General features: G+C 39.5%; 8 protein-coding genes across 11 annotated transcripts; 2 read left to right on the forward strand and 6 right to left on the reverse strand.

Annotated features, from left to right (window-relative positions):
* Positions 1–5,910: 5,910 nt before the first annotated feature.
* LOC131011056 (L-type lectin-domain containing receptor kinase IX.1-like) lies at positions 5,911–8,151 on the reverse strand. The gene is made up of 2 exons (XM_057938808.1): positions 6,120–8,151; positions 5,911–6,071 (listed from the first exon to the last, which is right to left on the reverse strand). The coding sequence occupies exons 1-2, from the start codon at positions 7,903–7,905 to the stop codon at positions 5,911–5,913; spliced, it is 1,947 nt and encodes a 648-aa protein (XP_057794791.1). The 5' UTR covers positions 7,906–8,151.
* An 840-nt stretch (positions 8,152–8,991) lies between these two features.
* On the reverse strand, positions 8,992–10,274 carry LOC131000638 (protein VACUOLELESS GAMETOPHYTES-like). Its single transcript, XM_057926649.1, has one exon. It carries the CDS (start codon positions 9,907–9,909, stop codon positions 9,040–9,042), a length of 870 nt encoding a protein of 289 aa, XP_057782632.1. The 5' UTR covers positions 9,910–10,274; the 3' UTR covers positions 8,992–9,039.
* An 804-nt stretch (positions 10,275–11,078) lies between these two features.
* Positions 11,079–12,099, reverse strand: LOC131000760 (protein VACUOLELESS GAMETOPHYTES-like). The gene has a single exon (XM_057926827.1). It carries the CDS (start codon positions 11,752–11,754, stop codon positions 11,203–11,205), a length of 552 nt encoding a protein of 183 aa, XP_057782810.1. The 5' UTR covers positions 11,755–12,099; the 3' UTR covers positions 11,079–11,202.
* A 209-nt stretch (positions 12,100–12,308) lies between these two features.
* Positions 12,309–13,122, reverse strand: LOC131000767 (uncharacterized). Its single transcript, XM_057926836.1, has 2 exons — positions 12,578–13,122; positions 12,309–12,495 (listed from the first exon to the last, which is right to left on the reverse strand). The coding sequence occupies exons 1-2, from the start codon at positions 12,995–12,997 to the stop codon at positions 12,448–12,450; spliced, it is 468 nt and encodes a 155-aa protein (XP_057782819.1). The 5' UTR covers positions 12,998–13,122; the 3' UTR covers positions 12,309–12,447.
* LOC131011065 (protein VACUOLELESS GAMETOPHYTES-like) lies at positions 13,035–13,576 on the reverse strand. The gene is made up of 2 exons (XM_057938819.1): positions 13,116–13,576; positions 13,035–13,059 (listed from the first exon to the last, which is right to left on the reverse strand). Exons 1-2 carry the CDS (start codon positions 13,574–13,576, stop codon positions 13,035–13,037), a joined length of 486 nt encoding a protein of 161 aa, XP_057794802.1.
* A 985-nt stretch (positions 13,577–14,561) lies between these two features.
* Positions 14,562–15,140, forward strand: LOC131011074 (protein VACUOLELESS GAMETOPHYTES). Its single transcript, XM_057938830.1, has one exon. It carries the CDS (start codon positions 14,562–14,564, stop codon positions 15,138–15,140), a length of 579 nt encoding a protein of 192 aa, XP_057794813.1.
* An 895-nt stretch (positions 15,141–16,035) lies between these two features.
* On the forward strand, positions 16,036–19,283 carry LOC131000612 (protein NCA1). 3 transcript variants are annotated; one of them, XM_057926637.1, is made up of 8 exons: positions 16,036–16,189; positions 16,860–17,164; positions 17,271–17,502; positions 17,602–17,747; positions 17,864–17,951; positions 18,061–18,207; positions 18,688–18,837; positions 18,934–19,283. In XM_057926637.1, exons 2-8 carry the CDS (start codon positions 16,866–16,868, stop codon positions 18,979–18,981), a joined length of 1,110 nt encoding a protein of 369 aa, XP_057782620.1. In that variant the 5' UTR covers positions 16,036–16,189; positions 16,860–16,865; the 3' UTR covers positions 18,982–19,283. The 3 variants fall into 3 exon arrangements, with proteins under 3 accessions (XP_057782620.1, XP_057782611.1, XP_057782625.1); XM_057926628.1 differs by having other exon boundaries at positions 16,043–16,288; XM_057926642.1 differs by lacking the exon at positions 16,036–16,189 and adding an exon at positions 16,584–16,769.
* Positions 19,284–19,440: 157 nt separating this feature from the next.
* LOC131000597 (metal tolerance protein C2) lies at positions 19,441–22,920 on the reverse strand. 2 transcript variants are annotated; one of them, XM_057926617.1, is made up of 10 exons: positions 22,335–22,920; positions 21,767–21,875; positions 21,516–21,555; positions 21,244–21,320; positions 20,858–20,946; positions 20,444–20,513; positions 20,306–20,344; positions 20,065–20,215; positions 19,886–19,975; positions 19,441–19,797 (listed from the first exon to the last, which is right to left on the reverse strand). In XM_057926617.1, the coding sequence occupies exons 1-10, from the start codon at positions 22,756–22,758 to the stop codon at positions 19,696–19,698; spliced, it is 1,191 nt and encodes a 396-aa protein (XP_057782600.1). In that variant the 5' UTR covers positions 22,759–22,920; the 3' UTR covers positions 19,441–19,695. The 2 variants fall into 2 exon arrangements, with proteins under 2 accessions (XP_057782600.1, XP_057782592.1); XM_057926609.1 differs by having other exon boundaries at positions 19,441–19,975; positions 22,335–22,889.
* Positions 22,921–23,029: the final 109 nt, after the last annotated feature.

A 23,029-nucleotide genomic window follows, 5' to 3' on the forward strand; every position in this document is an offset into this window, starting at 1 on the left:
AGTAAGGAAAACAACCAGTATAAATTCTTGAAATCTAGTTCTTATTCTTTGTACCATCCAGTAGGTTTTACAAACCTACGACTTTGAGGTGGCAAAGGCCAACCTAAATCTTTGATTCTCAAGCCAATTTTTCTACTGAATATTCATTGACATGTTGGGAACTTATTTATTCATTTGTAGAATTTTTGGTGAAGCCTTAAGTGGTTTTTCTGATTTAAATTTTGAATCTGCCGAACTTGAACTCTTTTTGTGCACTGAACTTTGGGTGTTAATATCTCCTAAACCATGAACCTTTTTGGGGTAAATACAACTGTAGAGTGTTACACTCTCTCCCTAGTTTTCGGATTGACCTTTGGGGTTCCCAGTGGAGTTTTGTAAAGGGGGATATAAATTTTTAAAGAAAGCCCACTGACTTGGTTCTAATCTGGAAATCTGAAATTTTCAGATTTTTGCTTGTTAAATACCCATCTTTGAGTGGGCATATCTTGCTCGTTTGAACTCTGTTTCATTCGATTCAAATTGGAGAATGATCCTTGAAATGCCTAGTTTTCAGAATGTTATTTGGATCCTCACTTAGAGACCCGAGACAAATTTGGTGTCTGTTGCAAAACAGCCCCTTAAGAGCTCAAGTCGTTGAATTATTTTCTAAATTTGAAAGTTGGTTTTAAAGGATGTTTCATGAAATATTATGTATATGTGCATGGCGAGTTTGGGATATGTTTTGTGCAAAGTTTTCATGAAAATGAGTGAGTTAACCTAGATAAGGCATCAAGATAGGCTAGCGTATGTAAAATGCATAATCCCTAGTTCGATTTTGCGTTGTAAGTCCGGGAATAGGTTGACCTAGAGACCTTAAGTAGACAACGGTTTTCGTTATCCATGATACGTGCTAAGTGTTAAGAACTCGTCTTGTAGGAATTGGTCCGCAGGACGGTGTCACAGCTTAAGATCATCTCTATCTTCCGCACCGAAGATCAGGTGGGCTTACTTTCCAAATGTACGATTGAGTTATTAAGCTCTAAATATTTCATGAAATGAAAATTGTTTATCCAATAAATATTTTTGTGCGCTCTGTTATGTTTAAGGCTCGCAATTCATGGATCGATCGAGGTTCTCTTATGGCCTAACACGTTATTTGAGAATTGTGTACACTTGTTAGTTGTTTCGGTGGGTTGATCTCCATCGGGCACTAATTCATGCAAGAGGCGTTATAAGGGTGCTCGGCTGGATGTGTTCCAAAGCATGTATCATGTAAGGACTGCCTGGGTAGCGTCCCGAGGTCAATTCAACTTGTCTGAGTTACGTCCTCAGGGCAAGTATCATGGGAATGAGGGATCCGTCGGTGGCTAAAAGGTCCGGGATCACAGCGAGTAACAGAACAGAGTGTGACAACATCGCGCTAATAAAATAAAATATTTTAACATGCTTAGAAGTTCCTTTACTTTAAAACCTTCTAAGTTATGTCATGAATAATTGGATAAACTGCTCTTACAAATTGTGAAATGTTTTAAAAGTTGCAGCCCACTAAGTACATTAGTACTTAGCCCAAATATTTTCAAATGTTTTTCAGGTTGATGGCTGGTGTTGACGGGGAGAGCTGAGGCTAGGGTTCAACTCCGTGTTTTGACTTCCGCTGTAGTATTAGCCTTTATCTGTCTTTCGTTCTCTTGACTTAAGACCTTTATGTTATGACTCTAAACGATATCTTTTGTTGAGCCTAGATTTTTGACTCTCATGTATTTTGATTAAGGAATGTTGGTTATCTGAAGCATGAAATTAAACTTGTGATCCTGACGTTTGTCATGTTTGTTGATTGATTTGTATCAATATGATACTTGTCTTTTTTCATCTAAAGGGGCGATGCCCGATTGTTATCCCTTCAATTCGGATTTCACAAGGTTTTTCCCTTGTTCATTTTAATGATTAGTCGTACCCCAGTTATAGTTATTACTTCAAGAATTGGGGTGTGACAAAATCTACAAACTATTAGTGTAGTATTTTTCCAACTGAATAAAACTGTAATTTAAATACATAAACTTTAGTCTATTCTGAAATTTGCCATGAATCTTAATTTCACCCAAATTAAAACTGACCTGACAAATTAAAGTTGATATAGTATACACACATTATATTAAAATAACTTATACAAAATTATACTAAAATATGCACTATAACACTTCTTAAAATATAAAATAAGAACCATTTTCAGCCCTTAGATCATCAAGATCTACGGTTGATTCATCACCTTGTTGGATAAATTCATGGTCCTGGGTTCGAATCTCATAGATAGTAAAAAAACTATTTTTCGCAATTCGTACATTTTTATACAACGAATTCATACGAGTTCTACATTTACACGCGCCCACCTAAGCGGGGGAGGGGGTGCGCACCGACTTCCGCACCCCCATAGTGGATGCCCTAACAATTTTGTAATTTTTTAAGATTTTATATATGACTATATATATAGGATACAGATGCCTTCCAAGGGCTTCTTAGGCAAAATACACGCAGTGGTAAAATAGGAATAAAAATTTCAAATTTTTTAATTTTTTTATACCGAAAATTCACTTTTTTTTTCACGATCGCCGTAAAAATTATACATATAATTAAACACACAAAATTACGAGACACTAAATCTCATATCGTTAATTATAGGAGGAGCAAAAACTCAATGACTAGAAATCTTAAATTCAAATTTTCTAATGTCAATTTCAATTTGTGTGACATTTGCTATTACATTCATGGATAATTGATATTTGAAAAAAATTAGTGTTTTAAATTCAAAATATATATAAGTAAAATCATCATTATATAATACGGTTTGAGAATCTTGGTCTCTCCTTAATCCGGGGTCGTACGTGACATCTCTAATAATTCACCATTCAAAATCCCTGCAATTCTAGAGCTTCTAGCTTTAAAATATATCTCCTACGTGGCAAAATAATTCCACACAATTATTTTATTTCAATTTTAAAATACATCACAAGAATATTTTCTCTATGCTGATTCTCAAATCTCATCCAACCCATCCCATCCCCTTCTCTCCAGTCTCTACTCCCCCACCGTGCCCCGCCCCTCCCACCGCTGCGATCTGCTTCGCCGGACCACTACGTCCCCTTCCCCCGCCGCGATCTGCCCCCCCCCCCCAATTTCCACACCGGTTCTTTCTCCCCCAAAATTCCCAAATCCTAATTTCACAGACTCTCCCTCCCCCGTGTCGATTCGCCGTCCCAAGTCAGCGTCGCCGCCCCTTCTCCTTTCCCCGTTTCAACACCAGAGTCTCCCTCCCTCGCTTCAATTCACCGCAGTCCGGCCCCAAGTCAGTGTCGCCGCCCCTTCCTCCCGTTTCAACACCTAGCTCTCTCTTCCCGCAACAGCCCTACCCCCAAGTCGGCGCTGCCGCCAATGGCTGCCTTGCGTCTGGCACCACCGCCGTCAATCCGTCGGACATTACTTGGCTCCGAAACAGTTCTTGATTAGCCATGGTAAGTATTCTATTAGGAAAGATTATATTTGATTATTATGAATATGGAATGATTAGTGTGAATTTTAGAAAGAACAAATTTTGGAAAGAATCATTATGCAATACGATTATATGATTTACCTATCAATCAATAATCAGCCAATTTTAGATACAAATTAACAATGGAAACTTAATAATCTAGGTTTTAGCTATAAATTCATTAGTTCAAATGATAGAGAGTTTTACAGCCAATCAATGGTGATTTGCGGCTTCCACTCTTCGTTCTGGTTCAAAGTAAGCTTAATTTCATTATTTATTTTTTTAAAATATTATTATTTTCCCAAATGTGTTTTGAGATCGCCGCAATTTACCTTTATCTCCGTGTTGCAGATTGGATTTAGTTGTTGTTTCTTTCTTTTGGATTTATTTTCTTGATTGGTTATATAGATTTATTAAGCTTTATTGGATTGTCAGTGGTGTAAATCAATGATAACTTTTGATTATATTTGTTTATGTTATAGCTGACTTTTACCATCATTTTTGCCTTGATTTTTGTTGGTGCTGCGTTCTCTTTAGTGCCAACAGGATTGATACTTTCCCCTTTGCATAGAGTGTAGATAATATATAAAGATCAATTTTTTTTTGGGTTTCTTCATGGCCTACATAAGCGCCAGAAGACTGATTCAAGTTTCGTGTTTCTCCGCTTTAGCTCATATCCTTATGTTCTAAAACCTGGACATTTTCATACTACAGCTTGTGAATCCGTTGAAAGTCTACAATTGAATTTTGATATGTTTGCAAATGACAGGTGAAATTTATTGGGTAGTAGGTTTGATGTTCCTTAATTTTTGGAAAGAATTGCTCGCTGCCTATGGCTCATGACCAGCTATTATTGAGGTACAGCAGCAGCGCCCCTACCAATTCTTTCTCAATGACTGTATTAATTACTTTAATATTGTTTGTGAGAGGAGAGAGATGCAATATGAATCTCCAACTGGATGTCTAACACTTTGATTAATTAGTTATCTGTGTTGTGCATATCTTAACCTCTGTTAAATTTGGTTGTTGGATACATTTTGCAAATCTTAACCTTTGTTGAATTTTGTTATTGGATACATATAGCATTTTGACATGTTTATCCTTTGTTAAGACAGGAGCATGGCTCAGCAGATCAATGATCAATTAAAACAATGATAAAGTTGTACAGGGAAAAGGAGAAGATATGAAATTATTTTTTTTATCCTTATTATTATACTAACCATATGTTATTTAAAAACGATCGTTTGTATAGTGTCAAACCAAAAAAAAAAACATTTTTAATTAAAAGGTTTATCAAGAGTAGATGCAACGATCGTTTGTATAGTGTCAAACCAAAAAAAAAAAAAACATTTTTAATTAAAAGTAATTAAAAGGTTTATCATGAGTAGATGTGCAGTACAGCCTAACTTCATATATTCGGTGTCATCACCGACAATTGGTTGTGATAGAGTACAATATTGCTTACACTTGGGAATTTATACAGTCATTGAGAAAGAAATGCATACATAAATCAAGAAACATAAAGCATGAATAGCAACATAGGTGAAAGAGAACACAATTATGATTGTGTATATATAAAAAATGGCGTGTACGAGGATTGAGATCCCACTGGTGTACAAGAAATTAAAATTTTCTCCAAAATTTGCAGATCAAGTCTCATGGTGATTTATTTGTTGGGTGATTTATTGCATTTGTTGGGTGGTTAATTGCAGGATGTCAACGCCGAGAAGCAGCAACGCCCCTACCTCTCAAGCCTCGACAGGTATTCGATAAGTAGCGGATGGCGGGTATCCGACGAATAGCAGATTGGTAGATACCCTACAGGTGACGGGTATCCGCGGGTCATGGGTATGGGTGACAAATAGTAGTGCACAAGAATTTGAAATTTTCTCTAAAATTTGCTACAATTTCGTGGTGATTTATTTGTTGGGTGGTTGATTGCAGGATGTCAACGCAGAGAAGCAGCAGTGCCCCTACCTTTCAAATCTCGGCGAGTATCCGACGAGTAGTGGGTGACGGGTAGCGGGTGGTGGATATCCAACGGGTGGCGGGTATCCGCAGGTCGCGGGTATGGGTGGCAGATAATAGTGGGTGACAAATAATTTTTTCAAATATACGTTTCTCTAAGCCATGTTAGGGATGAAAGTCTTCTTTAATTTATTTTTTCATTTTAGTTTGATATGTAACGTAGACGTATGTCATGTTAACACTTATTTTATTCAATAATATTTATTATTTATAAATATATTATGAAAGCGATGTAGACTTTTTAATTTATAATTTATAATATCAAATAATTCCCGTCGAATTTCGATGGGTTACACTCTAGTGTACACTATAACATTGGACAATTTTAACTCTTTAAAATTGTTACATGTATTATAAAAAAAATGTTACATGTACTCCATCTAAATTTTATAGACAGCCTTGGGCATTGCGAGAGGGAGGTCGGGCAGGCGATCTTCGGATGTGAGAAGTTGCACAACTTGGCCTATTGAGGGGCGCTGGGCGCTATCTGGATGAACGCACCACAGCCCCACAACCATCAAACGCTCTATCTTGCTTACCTCATATTCTGATGAGTCCAGTTTGGGATCAGCTGCATCCAGCAACTGCCCATATTCTGATGAGTCCAGTTTGGGATCAGCTGCATCCAGCAACTGCCCACCTCCGTAGAGCTTCCACACCCACTCCACTAACACAATCTGGCCTTGGGGATACCTATGATCAATAGGTCTTCTTCCACAAGCAATCTCCAGTAAAACAATGCCCAAGCTGTACATGTCAGTCTCCTTGCTCGCCCGCCACTCCGCAACATACTCAGGAGCCATGTAACCTATGGTCCCTGCAGCCACGGTGGAATGCAGATCTTTATCATGATCAACCAGCCGGGCCAATCCGAAGTCACCCAGCTTAGCGTTGAAGTTGTTGTCGAGCATCACATTGCTCGATTTTATATCCCTATGCACTACATACTGTCTCAACCCTTGGTGCAAATACAGCACAGCTGAAGCTAGCCCCTGTGCAATTCTGTATCGCATTTCCCATGTCAGCAATGAATTTAGTTTGAAGATGTGGGAATCTAAGCTCCCATTAGGCATGAACTCGTAGACTAGTAGAAGCTCTGCTCTTCGATGGCACCACCCGATGAGCTCCACCAAGTTCATGTGCCTCAACTGGCTGATGATTTTGACTTCCGCCTCGTATTCTTTTCGGCCTTGTTTGGATCCCTCTGCCACCTTCTTCACTGCAATGAAGGTGTTTGTCGCTTTCAGGAAGCCTTTGTAGACGCTGCCGAAACCCCCTTCTCCAAGCTTATGCTCCGCTGCGAAATCGTTGGTTGCAACAACCAATTCATTGTAGGAAAACCTTTTAGGTCCGTTTCCCTTTTCGAATTCATCATCCATAGCGGAATCGGACAGCTGATCTTCCTCTAATCCCTCGTACCGCTTCTCCTTCTCCATCTTGTTCCTCTTCCTTGATAAGAAACAGAATACGGAAGCTGATGCAAGAATGAGTAGTGATATGGAAGCACCACTCAATCCAAAAATGAGTGCTCTTTTACTGTTGGACTCCTTTCCTGCTATATTAGGGCTCAAATCAGTGGACGAAAAATTCCAAGATTTAACATTGTTTTTCTCAAATGAGGCTCCAGTGGCAGCTGCAAATCCGACAGTAACATATTCAGGCAGGTAAGTTCTAAGATCAACCTCGTAGCTGAGGTTGTGTTGTCGGAATATTCCGCCGGAGTTACCAGTGAAATCGACCCTCAAGATCTTGGTAGTAGAATTGTAAGTAACCCAAGCATCGTTTTCCCAGCCTGCAGAAATATTGTTGTACCATGTGGTGGTTGCTACGGAGGTGATGCTGTTGAGATCGATGCCCACATGCGGCACGACGCGGCCGCCATCATAAGGTGGATCGATGCCACGATTGGGAAAGGTATCGAACTCTACAGCAACGAATATCTCCAAGGAAGACGAATCCACCGGTGAGGAGCCGTTGCCGAGGCCGAGGCTGCCGCCGTATGACCATGATTTGATGGAGGAGCCTTGTGGGGCCAAGAAAAAGGCGAGGCCGTCGCCGAAATTGTCGCTGCCGTAGGAGTTTATGACGATGGAGAAATGAGTGGAAAAGTCAGCCAGCTTCTGTGAAGCCTTGTCCCACAAGTGCAGCGGCTCAAGGTAGGTGGCTCGCCCGGCTCTCTCCGTCCGCGCTGGGTCGCGCTCGTTGGTTGTGACTTGGATGCCGTCTTCGGTGATGTAAGCGTCGCCCGTGAAGTTGAAGCTGCCGCCGTCTGATCTACTGATGGGAGACATGTTGAAGTTGAGTGAGACTGTTGCAGGGATGATCAACGCCAGGAACACAAACATGGAAATGGAAGAAACCACGGATGTCCACATGTTTCTAACTTTTGATGATCTATTGTGCAATGGTGAGATTGCAGTATTCAAGAAAAAGTTGGGGAAGAAATGGGAGGACTTGATGATGACGGAGTCTCTTTTTACAGAGTCAAATAATTTCGGCGACTTGACTTATTTGTTTGCTAAGAAGATTCAAACAACATCAACGTAGACCAAAACAAAAGAAACACTAAACTAGTAAATTAAATTTGCTCTTCACTCGTAATTATACATAAGCTGTCTGTAGGAAATTGTTAGAGTATTTCTATACTCTAAGTTTTGTTGTATTATGTAGACAATGTACCAGCAGTATCTCATGATGTTCAGATTTGATTATAAGCAAAGTACCATTCAGTGTCTGGTACTTTGGCTGATACTTTCTTGTGCAGGTGTCCAGCAGCAGCTTTGCGATTTTCCAGCTTATTTGTGTTTGAGTATATCACGTCTCTTATGGTTATATCTCACATTATATCAGCAATATGCTCGAAATATTGAGGGATTATAATTATAGATTGAGTATATCATCTTTATTAGAGTTCTACTCAAGATATAACTCTTTCTAGGGTTTGCCTATTTAAGGAAGAGAAGGAGGACGTTTTTGGTGGCGGATTTCATTGATATTCTTCTACATATTGGAGAGTAATTTCGTGGGTTTCAGATCATACAATTTCGTGAGTGTGTGATCTTGTTCGATTGCTTTTTCGTGGGTTTATTGAGCAATCTGTTGGGGTAGTGTTTTCTTATTCGTTTGTTGCTTTCTCCAGCCTGTTGGTGGATGATAGTTTCATGGGTTTAGGTGGTGAATGTGTAGTATTCACGCTTAGAGAGTTGATCGTTGTTCTTCTCTCAATTATTCATCGTTGTGGGGGTTTGGGAAGATATTGAGGCTAGAAGGCTAGAGAGTCTGTCGCATAAGTCCTGTAAATATCTTATCTTCACTAGTGGATGATAATTTACCCTGGGCGTGGCCCCCCAGACGTAGGTGTTTTATCACCGAACTGGGTGAACAACTCTTGTGTTCAGTGTTGTTACTTTCGTTGATACTTTGTGCTGCACGTTTGCTTTTTGTGTGTGCGACATATGCAATTGGATAGGTAACTTTTCAATAAACAAGATGCCACATTAATAGACTAATCAATTCCCTAGTGCGCCTTGCATCAAAGCTTGGCCTAACTGATTAGCCGCTCCTTCTATCAAACCTTCAATCACACTATTGACAACATTCTGCACGGCGTCGTTTCTCGTAGGCGGCTGCATGAAGTTGGGCACCCCATAGACCACCGGCGCTGCATAGCCCACCGGTGCAGTTTCATATCTCTGCAGTTGATGCCATGGCTGTTGCTGATAAATACTTGTTGGACTTGGACCACCAACACTTTGAGACCTAGAAACACGAGCTTGTTGGCTGTTGACACTTCTTGAACTCGAATATTGTGGCCTTTGCTCAGTCTTAGCTTGCTGGCGTCGAACCTTATCCGCTTTCCCACACTTGAGGTGCGCGTCGAACCCACACGCCTCGCACCGGTAGAGCCAGTGGTTCGACCCTGATCCGCCGCAGACATCGCAGATGAAGGTCCTATCTTCATAGGGCGGCTCAAAGCAGAGCTGAAGGGGATGTTCATGAGCTCCGCCCTTCACAGACGACTTCGTGAACGCACACGCTGGATGCAAGTCGAGCTCACACTCTCCGCAGTGATAGCAGAAGCTCGTGCCCACCACGCCACAAGCGTTGCAGTGGAAGGATCCTGTTGAGTAGGCCGGGGCCGGAAGCAGAGTTAAGGCGTGCTTCCGGTCAGCCTTGTGGTTGAGTTTCTCGGGCATCTCGGAGCAGAGTTTGTGAAGGCTGTAGCTACAAGGATCGCAGGTGTAGACGAGGCCGGAGGTGTGTTTCTGGCAGGCCGAGCATTTGGTTGTGTTTGGATCGGATAAGTTGATGGATTTTAGGTTTAAGGGATGAGGGTGGCTGAAGTGAGTGATATGGGCTTCAGCCTCAATCTTGCCCATTTTTCTTGCTGTTGTGGCTTCTGTTGCTGATGATCACTTATATGAAGTCCAAGTTTGGAATCTAATAGAATGTGAACACGTTTGCTTCGAATCCTCAAAGTTAACCAAGAATATATGTCGTTTATGGATGGATCTTTCAATATGAAGGAAGAAACAACTTTAAACAACATTTAGGTGGCTGAGTTTTCCATGATTGAAAGAGACATTGATATGATCTGTGAGTATTTTAAGGTTTGTTTTGGCTACAGACACCATATATGGCTGGCAGTCATCGTTTTCATTGTGTGTACGTGCATGAAACGTTGAGGTTTAAGACAATAATTGTAACAGAATTACCATCACTTGATGAATTGAGCCAAGAATTGGATTAAATTATAGTAATGATTTCTTGGCCTAATCTGGATATGTAAGCATGACTTTATTTCTTCTAGGAAGACAGGTGGAAGCTTGTCTTTGACATCAAACATGATCTATATGTGTAATTCTCCGATCAAAATGTTGTAAGAATACAATCATAATTATGGAATAACAAACTTGGATAGCAATTAATTTCTCTTGAGATAATCACTTTCAAGAATAATAGCATTAAGCTTATGAAGACTTACAAAGTAATAAACAAAAGCTCAGTTTAAGTATCAATCTTATTCAGAGAATCAGAAATTCAAACTTATTTTGTTCTATAATCATCTTATATAGAAGAATATCATTCCAACTTGAGGTTCAATGCTACTCTTGAGTGGCTTTTGCACATTTCAAGTGAACATCAAATAGAATGTGAATATGTTTGCTTCGTATACTCTAAATTAACCAAGAATATATGTCGTTCATGGATGGATCTTTCAATACGACCCTAAACAACATTTTTTAGATTGCTGAGTTTTCCATTGTTGAAAGAGACATCGATATGATTTTGTGAGTTTTCAACGTGCATGAAATGTGAACGTTTAAGACAATATTTTCTAGTGGAATTTTACCATCACTTGAATTTAGCCAACATTTGAATTTAATTTGCAGTAAACAGTTCCAGCATCTTGTATTTCATTTCGGATTGTAACATTTGAATTGCACATGATTTCGGTGGAAGCTTTTCTTTGAGCAGTATACAATTAATTCTGACACCAAACATGTTAATTATCAATGTGTAATTTTCTTATCGAATGTTGTAAGAATGCAATAACAAACTCAGAGAGTAATTTTTCTACAGATACATGAAAACATCAAAAGTTATGAAGGCTTACAAATATGAGAACATCAGAAATTCAAACTTATTTTGTTCTATGATCAATCTACATACTACATAGAAGAATGCTCTTGAGTGGCTTTTGCACATTTCAAATGAACATCAAATTCACACTTTCCACAACGGTAGAGCCAATGATCCGAACCCGGCTTCTCACAAAGATCACATGAGAAAAGTTTGTTTTCATATGGAGGCTCATAGCAGAGATCGAGGGCGTGGTCATGAGCCTTAGACAGCAAGGATGGATCCATAAAGGCGCAGACGGGGTGCAGATCAAGCTGGCACTGAGCACAGTGGTAGCAGAAGGCAGTACCAGAGGCACCACATGCGTTGCACACGAACTTTCCATCTCCATAGGCAGGCGAGGCAAGCAGAACCAACGCGTGCTTTCTGTCACATCCGTGATACAGTTTCTGTGGCAGTTTCGAGCAAGCTTTGTGGAGGCAGTACTTGCAGGTTTCGCAGGTGTAACTCCATCCCTTGGCTTCCTTGGTACATGCAGAACACAAGATTTTCTCCGTGTTTGAATTTGGGTAAGAAATCAGTTTGAGAGAGTGTTGGTGGCTGAAATGGTGAATGTCTGTTTGTACTTCAACTATGTCCATCTCTTATCGTCTTGGTTTGAACAACTGATGCAGACGACAGTATGTGTAACTTATATTCAAGGCCGGATTGACAGAATATGGACTCATGTCGTGAATAGGACAGAGCAAAAAACGTGTGAAGACTTGGTCTCATCTCTGATCCTCACATCAGCTGGCCAAGGAAAATTACATGTTTGTCTCATTGGCCTATAAAATAATAGTATCTGTCAATGTCGTAGCCAATGTGATGATTCAAGAGTTAGTTGATCTTATCTAACTACTACTGCAGAATATTCATGCTTCTGACAAAAAATAAAATCAAAAGTTCATCAAAACTGCAGGCCTGATATGACGATCTTTGCCTTGAATATGTCATGGTTCGAGACCCCATATTCTGTTAGTCCGGTCTCGAAGATTCATTCTTTAAGAAATTTGTCAGTTTGTGGATATATGCCAAAATTTCTTTATGGCCTTGTATGAAAGGCAACACTGAATCTCTGTTAGATTTGTGGGTTATGTTTAGACGTGAAAGCCTTTTTACTTCTCTTGAAGAAATTTTCTCAATCCGTGAAAAAATGAACTTGCATTATACAATAAGTTTTAAACAAAATACATTAGAATTTCATATTACAATGTAAATCCTAATGTTTCTAGAATTTCTGATTCGTATCCCACATCTGTCAAGACTGCAGCATCTTCCAACGTCTGAATGCATCAGAAACACGTGAGAAGTTTCGACCAAAATGGACGCCTCAGATTCACCTAGAAAACTTGAAAGATCAGCCTTGTGCATACACAAAACCAAACATTGTAGCCAAATAGATAAAGGTAGAGCAGTTCTTACAGTTTCTGTTTCTGTAGCCCGACCCGTAAACAGCTTCATGTCATTAGCTGCTTTCGCGTTTCTGTTTCCGTTTTCTCGTCCCAATTGATCCCAAACGGGAGTACAGATTCCGGTGGAGGGCGCTAGAGTGACCTCTCTCTTTAAGTCCTTCACACCAAAACTGAAACTCTGCCTTTTGAGAAGTTGAAGCTTTTCACTATTTTGCTTAGAATCACACCGAGTCCATTGTGTTTCTATGCCAGCCTCATTTCTGTTTCTCTCACTAGGAATAGACTTCGATATATCAAGGGAGAAACAAGCATCGCTGAACTGAAAACTTGGCAAAGTGAAAGCTTCGGAGACTGCAATCGACTGATCTAGAGGCCGGAGATGATGATCATGAACCTCAACACGCTTCATCCCTTGCGAGAGCAGCTCCATCAGTTCGTGTTGGTGGGATTTGGACTCGTTCGTTCCATCATCCTTCAATAGCGGCTGAGTCCCTTCAACAGCACATGAAACATGTGCATCAAAATCACATACTCTACAATGGTAATACCATCCATTGTAGCTAGGCCTGTCACACACATCACACTCGAAATCATAGAGAGGCTTGAGCTCTAGCTTGAGCACGTGAGGGTGGGACGACTCCATTTTGAGTGAGAGGGGCAATGCCACACACAGCATGTGGTAGTAAAGGGAGCATTTGGTGCAGCTGTAGTGGAATCCAGCAATGTGCCTCCCACACGCCTCACATTCGTCTGATTTTTCTGCGACAGTAGACGAGGTCAAGAGCTTGAGGCAGTGATTCGGATCAGCAGGGTGCATGACCTTTTTAGGCATGCTGTAGCAGACCTTGTGAAGGGAGAATCTGCAGAGCTTACACTCATAGAAGAAATTTCTTGGCATTATAGAAAGTTTGCAAGCTGAGCATACGCGATCTCCATCAAAACTCGACTCAACATATTCTAGTGGATGTTCATGGCTGAAGTGTTTCAACAACGTTGTTGGCTGTTCCATGTTTGTTTGAATTTGAACCTTAATCTCGCAGAAACTGAAATGAGAAAAGGTTGCTGTGAAAGCAGAAGCAGCTTTGGAGTTTTATTTATGTTTTCGTGTAAATTTGGAAGGATTAAGATATGATGATACAGTCCATAAAACGACCATTTGGCAAGCCCATATCGATGGAATCAAGAGACTCCCCAACAAGCAACAACCAAAGTCTAGATTTCAGGCAGGCCAACATAAAAAATGTTGAGATTTTTTAAGGTTGTAGCTTCAGCTGGCCAATGTGTAGGCCGACATAGATTCTTGTACAAAATCATCTACCTAGCTGAGCATGTAAGACGGGGAATGAGGAAAGACCCATCTTTTTGTTGGATACCATCACATACTGGCCTCCATTTTCTCTAATATGCTTCTATCCATCCATCATTTTTTCTAAGTTGGATGTTCTTTTTTTTTTTTCCCACATGAATTCCGATTAATTGCCAAATCATGATATCAATTTGAAGCTTAAAGTCAACTCACGTGTGGGAAACTTATTCTTGAAAGTCCAATTTTTATCTCTTGATTGCCAGAATTGGTAATTTTGTATACATCAAGCAGGGGATAAGGGTAAGAAATAGGAAGGCAAGAGAGAAGGAAAATGATAAATGACATAACTGTATACATTTCAAGAATCTGAATTACTTGTATACAAAATTTGATTCATGTAACAACATAACAAGCAAGCAAACTAGAGTTGGTTGACTCTGATGGCTAGTTAAAATTCCAAGATCAAAGTCAACTAACTACACATGTTGGGACATAGTTTTGTGAAGTTTTTCTTCAAGTCAATGCCAAAATTCTGCAATAAGATTTTGTTATGTATAAACAGCTAGGTCCATGATCAATCAAGCTGTCACAACCAAACTCCAATCTTCAATCTGCCTCAAACCTTGACTGATTCAGCTCTTCAACTGGTTATATAAACCGGAGAGAGAGAAAACAGAGAGAGAGAGAGATGGAGTACAAGCATTTCAGCCACCAGCACACCTTGACCCTCTACAAAGTCCAAGCCGGGCAGCAGCTCCACTGCCACGGCTGCCACCTCCTCTGCCATGACTCGATCTTCGCCTGCTGGAGCTGCAAATTCTTCCTCCACGAGCACTGCGGCAATGCAAACAGATTTGTAAAGCACCCTTCCCACAAGCAGCACCCTCTCATCCTCATGCCTACTCCCACCTACTGCAGCGGCTCCTTCTTGTGCAACGGTTGTGGTGTGGCCGGCAGCACCTTCTCCTACTGCTGCGCCTTGTGTGAGGTCGATCTGCATGTGCCATGCGCATACCTGCCCCCTAAGGTGAAGCACCAAAGCCACGAGCACGAGATAAGCATCACTTTCCAAACAACACATGAAAAGGACTACTGCTGCAAGATTTGCTCAAGAGAGCTCAGCTCTAAGCATTGGTCCTATCTCTGTGATAAGGCCGAGTGCAGTTTTCGCGTCCACACCTTCTGCGCGACGGCTGAGGTTAAACTGGGCTTGTATCAGGACGATGCACCGGAGCAGCCCCAAGCTCCGGTGGTCTTCTACATCTGAATCAAAAATTCAACTGAAGCAAATATTTTCCACTTCAGCTGAATGCTAGTTTGTTTGATAAAGAACAATTATTAATCTTGATGTGTATTTGTCTTTGATTTGGTGTAGCTCTTTTAGTCAACTCCTGTTCTTTTTCTACAAATGCATTTTCTCATCAAGTTTAACAAGAACCATTTTGAAGACTGTTTCAAGCTGTCATAATTTATATATTAATTATTACCATTTTCATATAACAACTTGCAAACATAGAAAGAAAAGTTGGACATGTACACATTAGGGTTATCTACTTGCTAAAACTTTTACACCAACACCTCTCCAAAATTTCAAAAAATTGCATATGGAGAGAGAGAAGCAGATAGAGTAAGAACATTCCCAAATAATGATTGCATAGACATAAATTTGAATAATGTAACCAAAGATGTGTTTCTCTATTAGACTTATAACTCCATAATGAGAGTTGCTTCTCCAATTTTCTGCTGGATTTGTAACAAATTATCCAATATGTAAGTACAATTTTCTTATTGCGGCACTTCATTTAAGCATATTGTACCTTTCCTTCTTTTTGAAAAAGAACCACTATTAGTCTATTACACAGGGCCTCAATTGATCAAGAATCAACTCGCATACATTACAATTTACGTCTATTATTACGAACATCCACCTCCTAATGTGTGATTTTTTTTTTTTAAATATTACATATTCTTTTATCAATTTATTTCGAGTCGAGTTAGTCTGCTTACATCTGATATTAATTAATTAATTAATTAATTAATTTTTATAGAGTTGGGCCAAAGTTGCAACAACGATCACCTTCTTCAGTTGGTATGAGCACTTTCAAGTGGAGAATGTGGGCCTGAATAAGCCCAATAAACTTAGCTTAGAACGGATAAGCTCAATAATTCAAGAATTATTACATCAAGAAAAACACTATTGTTATGTAGACTTTTCAAAACGACGAAGTACAACAGGAAAAGGATATTTTCTTTTCCGCATGATTTTTCCTCATCTTAGAAAATTCTCCCTTTTCATTCTTCCCCTTATAGATTCTGGTAAGTGAGCATTTTGGTTCAGAAAATATACTGGTATATCTATCTGATATCAAAGAAGCTAAGAAAAATCTGGAATTCGAGTAAAATTCAAGAATTTAGGTGAGTGGCGGTTGCCCCCTTCTAGCTGAATTAATTGAAGCCTAACTGTAAATCTTACTTGCACAATTTCGGAATCCATTTGCTTTTGTATTATATTTTGACCTAATTTCTTGCTACGGATATCAAGATTTGGGGTAGCTCTTGATTAGTTGTTAGGTGATGCCTTCGCATTAATGCTTCCTTTTACTTTTTCCTGTTATGTAATCAAGCAAGCTTTTTCTTTGTTCCCACCTCAGAATCTTAATTTGCTAGCTTTCCTTTTACTCTTTAGCAAGGGTGTTAGTGGGGATGCTAATCATGCTATAGAAAATGTGGTAATTGTTTTTAGGTGAAATCTGCATTCAATTTGGTTCCTTTCTGTTATACCTACACTATTGCCACTTTGGAGTTATGATACAACGAGACACAAATTGTAGTGATGGGCCTAGCTAACAATTGAAACACGCTATACTAAGGAAAAAGTTCAAGGAGTACATAATGGGTTATAAATTGCTCTTCTTGCAGTATTTCTGTTTAGAATTTGGAGATCTATATTGTAATTCGGAATATTTTGATCGTTTCCTGGTTGCAGATCACAATGACGCCTGTATGCCCTTTTAACAAGGCTTCTCGGCCTGATGATGCATCTGGAAAGAAACCTAGTGAAAACCAGAGTAAACAGCAGGCGTCTAGTGATAACAAGTTGCAGCAAGATGCAGCGATTTCAGCAAAATGCCCCTTTGATAACAAGTCGCAGCAAAATGCAGTGATTTCACCAAAATGCCCGTTTGGATATGATTCTCAGACATTTAAGTTGGGTCCTCTCAGCTGCATGGTTTGCCAAGCACTTCTTTTTCAATGCAGCAAATGTGTGCCTTGTTCCCATGTGTTCTGCAAGTAAGCACTATCTAGCAAAACACGTCCTGTTTAACTCTTCTGACAGTAGTGTTTGGTTGCTTCCTTTAGGAAAAAAAAGCTGATGGGTTCTTTTTATGAAAACCAGAGTATGCATTTCAAGGTTCAGCGATTGTCCTCTATGTGGCGCTGACATTGAGAAGATCGAGGATGATCCGGATCTTCAGAAGACCGTTGATCGCTTCATTGAGGGCCATGCTAGGATCAAGAGGTCTCAGATTGACACAGACAAGGAGGAAAGAGAAGCTGATACCAAAACAGTAATATATGAGGATGTCTCATTTGAACGAGGTGATTTTCTGATGCAGCAGGCCATGAGGGTGAGCTTTTGAGTCCCTTTGCCGGGAATGGTTCATGTTGTTACTTTTGTGCTTCTTTTTAGCTGTTTTCCCCTTACGTGGTCTCTGTCATATGTGTAGGCTCTTCGTGCCAATAACATAGAAAGTGCAAAATCAAGGCTTGGTGTATGTGCTGAAGATGTTAGAGAGCAATTGCAAAAGAGTGGAAATACTCCCGAGTTATGCTCTCAGCTGGGTGCTGTATTGGGTATGCTAGGTGATTGCTGGTATGTCCTCCCTATTAAAAAATAACCTTAGGTTTAGATAGGAGTATTGTTTTCTGTGAAAGATGCTTCAAATGTGTGTATAATAACATATCTATGAACGACACTGTTTATTTCAGTCGAACTACTGGTGATGCTAGTTCTGCAGTTTCTTACTTTGAGGAGAGTGTAAATTTCCTTATGAAAGTTCCAAAGGATGATTTGGAGGTAGACAAAATTATTCAACCTGGAAGTTGTTGATTTTCTTGAAACTGCAGTTTAATGTAGCTTGACTTTTTTTTTTTTTTCTTTTTTTTTTTTTTTTGCATTTGTGCAGATAATACACACACTTTCTGTCTCTCTAAATAAAATTGGAGATCTGAAATACTATGAAGGGGATTTACAAGCGACGAGGTCCTACTATTTTCAGGCCTTGGATGTTCGCCGCAGTGCGATCAAGAATAATTCAACTGTTCCTTCTCAGGTGGGCCTACGTAAAACAACTGCTTCCATTTCTTGTGATTATTTGTTCCTTCAAAGGCTCAGCTATTTAAGTTATACTAGTAGTTAACATAAAGTTGAATCAATTTGAAGTTGATTAAGAAAGCTACCAATTTATTCAAATCATGAAGTGCTTGAACTTTGGTGTTCACCCATTATCAGTATTATTGTCACAGACTCGTAAGGTTGGACTTATGAAAAGTTTGTCTGTATTGAGCCAAAAGAACTGTAGGAAAAGGCAGACGGCTTTCAAGAAAAAGCCTTATTGCCTTAATCGGTTTGGGTCTTTCTATTGATGCTTGTTTCTTTGTATATCTTTTTCCATTCAACCAACACAGCATTAGTAGGGTGATTATAGCTGTGATATGTTTTTTTCCTGAATCATTTTATGTCTTCGGACTATCTATGCAATACCTCGTGGTGCAATGTATCTACTATGCACTTAATGTTTCTCTTTAATCAGGTCATAGATGTTGCTGTATCCCTTGCCAAAGTTGCTGATGTAGATAGAAATCTGGGCGATGAAGACACAGCAGTTGCAGGTTTCCAAGAGGCCATTAAACTGTTAGAATCATTAACAGTAAGTCCTGAAGAAGTTGGCCTCGAAAAACGGGTATGAATCCTCCTTCTCGGTTGTAGTTTTACTTTCACCAGCCTGAGTTCTCACTACTTAAATTTGATGATTGAACCCTTGTTGTTGCTTGCACAGCGCCTTTCAGTGCTGGAGTTCCTAAACAGTCAGCTTGGGAAAAAATAGCACATTCCACTCTCAAATATATATGTTAGTTATATGCGTGAAGAGATGAACCAAACATCCGGTTTGGCTGTTCTGTAATAACTATTAGTGAGCACAAGTTGTTGTTATTGTAAATGGCTTGCAAGCTGGAAACGAATTTCTGGACTCATAATACGTAAGAAATACTATGCTATTGTCTTGTTAATAGCATAGCAAAATAACTGGCATTGCAAAATAGTTAAAGCTAGTGTGTTGGTAAATTCCAGATTTTCTCAGTGATGATGACCACAAAGAAAATGAAAACTTCCCATTGGGTTTCTTCTTGTGCATTCGTCTTTTATATCCACGGAAGTGCAGTTTTTACTTATACTATCACGTCGCTTTTTTTTTAAATAAAAATATAAATTTAGAAGTTATTTATTTTGATATCTTAATCCTTCAAAATGATACAACTGCAATTGATGAGACAAAAATTCAAAATTTGTTCAATAAAAACCCTCATGTATGTATGTATGCATGTATGTATAATATTGTGAAATCTACAAAAATTTTCAAATAATTACAAGCCAACATACAGAAAAGCAATTGAGAATCTAGTGTGGCAGCTCCTACCATTAAATAAGCCGAACAGTTCTTTACAGTTGCATAAAATTCTTTGCCTCTGCATAAAACAAAAACTGGTTTTCAACTGTAAATCACTGGTCTCAGGTGATTAATAGTGTACAAAACTGTGAGTCAAGCATACTCAGTTTGTACTGTCAAATCCTGCACGTCGAGATCATGGTACAAACTATGGACATATTGGAGTATAGAGCGATCATCGACTCCTTCCTTCACCTGTATGCAGTCCAACATTAAGAGAATCAACAGAAAGCAAACAATAAGCCCTACAAGATTTGGGTAGGCGGATAGATAGAGACGATACCTGTAGTGAAATGGATCCAATGACGTGCCCTGGCACCAACTCCCAGAAACGAGCCTCAGAAACCTCTGTAATGTCTTCACGTGAACTAACCTAATAAAAATGGCAAGAGAGTGTTTGCATGATGATGCGTTCTGGGATAACTATTCGAGAGGATGTACACTATGATGATGAGAGTTTACCTGTCTCCAGCATTTGCTCAAAGCTGAAGGGGGAATGCTAGGTGGTGCCATTTGTAGCAGGACGCCGCCTGTGGCCTTGAAAAGTGGCATGACGAGCATAAAAACTGTCACTGAGACTAGTCCCAAACACAGGACTTCAGCATTGGCAACCCTACAACAAAAGTTTCAAGTATAAAATGAGTAATCGAGCAAGAATGGAACTCAAGTAAACTGTATTTTCTGCAGATTGCAAGAAGATTACCCAAGGCTAAGCATCCAGGATGCTAGGATCAACCCTGCACTGAGAAAAAAAATGAAGTATGGGAGCTTAATATCTAACAACACAATTCCAGTAAACAATCATTTCCAGAAAAAGGAAAAGATGCATGGTTTGTCATACCTACGAATGGAATCAGCCAGAACATGCAAGCAAACAGAGTGATAGTTCATATCTTCAGCTTTTCTGTAAGCTGCAAAATAAATAGGAATTGATCTCAATTACATGCCATGAGATGATACAGCGTGTTGGTAGCGTTGACAAGCTTAATTTTTCAACGAATTGGTTATAAGTGACGTGTACTCATCATATCAGTAAAACCTAGCAGAAGCATCACTACATTAATATTTTGTTCTAGTTCACATCGATTAAAAAAGGGATGTAATTCTGAAAAATTAACTGATGTTGGCTAAAGAAAGGCAAGGCAGGCCTCCACAGAAATAGCAGAACTTGTTCTCCAAAATTATAGAAGTTAACAAAAGATATATGAAGGAAGTTTGAAAAGGAAAATAACTCAAACATGGGCAAGAAGCGCACCAATACTGATTCGGGCATAATTCCTGAAGAACCAAACACCAATGAGATTTACCAGCAAATTAGCGACAGCTGAGATGACTAAGTAATGCCTGAAAATGAAATAGATCAGGGATGATTTTTAACATATAGCCCAACAAAATTATATAAATATAGAAACATGCAGACGATGAAGATATACAGGTTGCAAGATTCTGATGTTGGGAGAAATTTTCACCCTTAAGTAATTATATTTAGAAGAATGATGTGGTAAGCACTAGGTAGGCTCAAGTGTTCATTTGCATTAAGTGACATAAACATTATATTTCATATAACAAAATGAGTTGCCTGAAGTTTACAATAAAATGAAGAACCTTAGATATCAGAAATATGATGAAATGCAAACTTACTTGTGCTCCGACTCATCTTGTATGAACGCGTGAAGTGCTTCCACAGCTAAGGAGAACGACATAAATAAAAGAAATAGCTGTCTAAACAAGCAACATACAGGCGAGTGAGTGAGGGTGAGAGAAAGCGAGAGGGGAGAGAGACAAATATTCAGAAAGGAAAATAAAGATAAAGAAATAAATTAATTGCAGATGATACTCATTAATTCACACCAAACAACACCAGAAAAATTCAACAATCAACCTAGAACAAATAAGTAAGGTACTGTACTTACAGCATTGGTAAAAGCAGATAAAACTTCTAGCCTTTTGTACCTGCAGGATTTGTGCGTAAATTTCACATATTTCATAATCAGAACTTGGATTATTAGGATGAGTAAAGCATCTGAGATCATGTAGGACCGAGCAATCCATACATAGTAGAAGGATTCCCCAGTCACGACAAATCATCCCTTAGCTGTAGCTTGAGTTCTAATCCAGAAAAGGTTAAGCGAGAGTAAAACATATAGTATACTACAACTCTTACCCGTATGTGTAAGTGCGATCTGGATTTTGTCGAGAAGCAGCCATTGCAAACAATGAAAATGACAACAGGCCACAGCCAAAAGTCAAATGGAATGCATCCGATACCAAGCCTGAAACCACACGTAGGACGCAAATCACTATAGAAGCTTATCAATGAACAACAAGAATCCAGCCAATTAAGCTTCATCTCAAATATAACACACACTTAAAAACTCATTTCTGACTATATAATCACAGTCTATAAAATCGATTACGAGTTCATTCAATAGTAATGCAGCAGAAATATGCATCAAGAAACACAGTCAGTCAAATACCAAATAGATACGCTTGATGTCCTTCATACATTTCAATTTGAAAGCCACAAAATTCAGAACTCAAATTCTCAAATGTTATATCCATCTAAAAACCGAGCAAGAGAAAGACTCTGAACTCAATTAACACTGCATCACTGCTTCAACACATCCAATCGCCATCTTTAACACAAATCAATCATTTAGTAACAGCAAAAAGAAGTAGGTTCATTCAACATTCGACATAAAAAACAATCATCTAAACCCGAACATACATACCGATACGCCCGGAGAACAGGCCGACGAACAACTCAGTAGTAGAATACGCGACATTAAGCGAAATCAGCACGAACAAGCGCCTCATCTGCTTGTTTCCCGACCTCAATCCTCCCAAAATCAACGAAACAAAGGAAAACGCGGAGACTCCATCACCCGTTCCCTTCGAATTCGAAAACCTATAATCCGGAAAATAACTGCCCGGCGGAATATCAATGCTCGAAACGCTGCGCGCCAGCTCATGATGCGGCGTGTGGGGCTCGACGGCAGCGTTCTGACGCAGCAGAGACGCTTGGCGGAAGTAGGCGAATCGCCGATCCGTGCTCTTTGCGAAACTGAAATCGCCGGTGTACGAACCCGGCGAATCGGCGAGCTTGCTGCCGTCGAACGCCGCGTGTTGGTACTTCGTTTGCGAATGATTATCCATTTCTAATCGCAAATGCAAGAAAAAAAACTCGAACTTTTGTAAAACAAACACACACAAATATTACATACATATACTGATATACGCGCATAAAACTTGAAAATTTGGAGCTGCAGACTGCAGAGGTTTCTCCTCAGTCAAAGTAAACGGAATAAACCACGATTTGGGGCAGAAATTGCAGTCCACCCCCCGAATTTAAAGTTTTCACAGTTCGGTCACTCAAGAATATGTTATTTACAATTTGGTCCAATGTTTTTTATTTTTCACAGTTGCC

The sequence above is a fragment of the Salvia miltiorrhiza genome, chromosome 1 (genome assembly GCF_028751815.1).
Source record: "Salvia miltiorrhiza cultivar Shanhuang (shh) chromosome 1, IMPLAD_Smil_shh, whole genome shotgun sequence".
Classification (NCBI taxonomy): Eukaryota; Viridiplantae; Streptophyta; class Magnoliopsida; order Lamiales; family Lamiaceae; genus Salvia; species Salvia miltiorrhiza.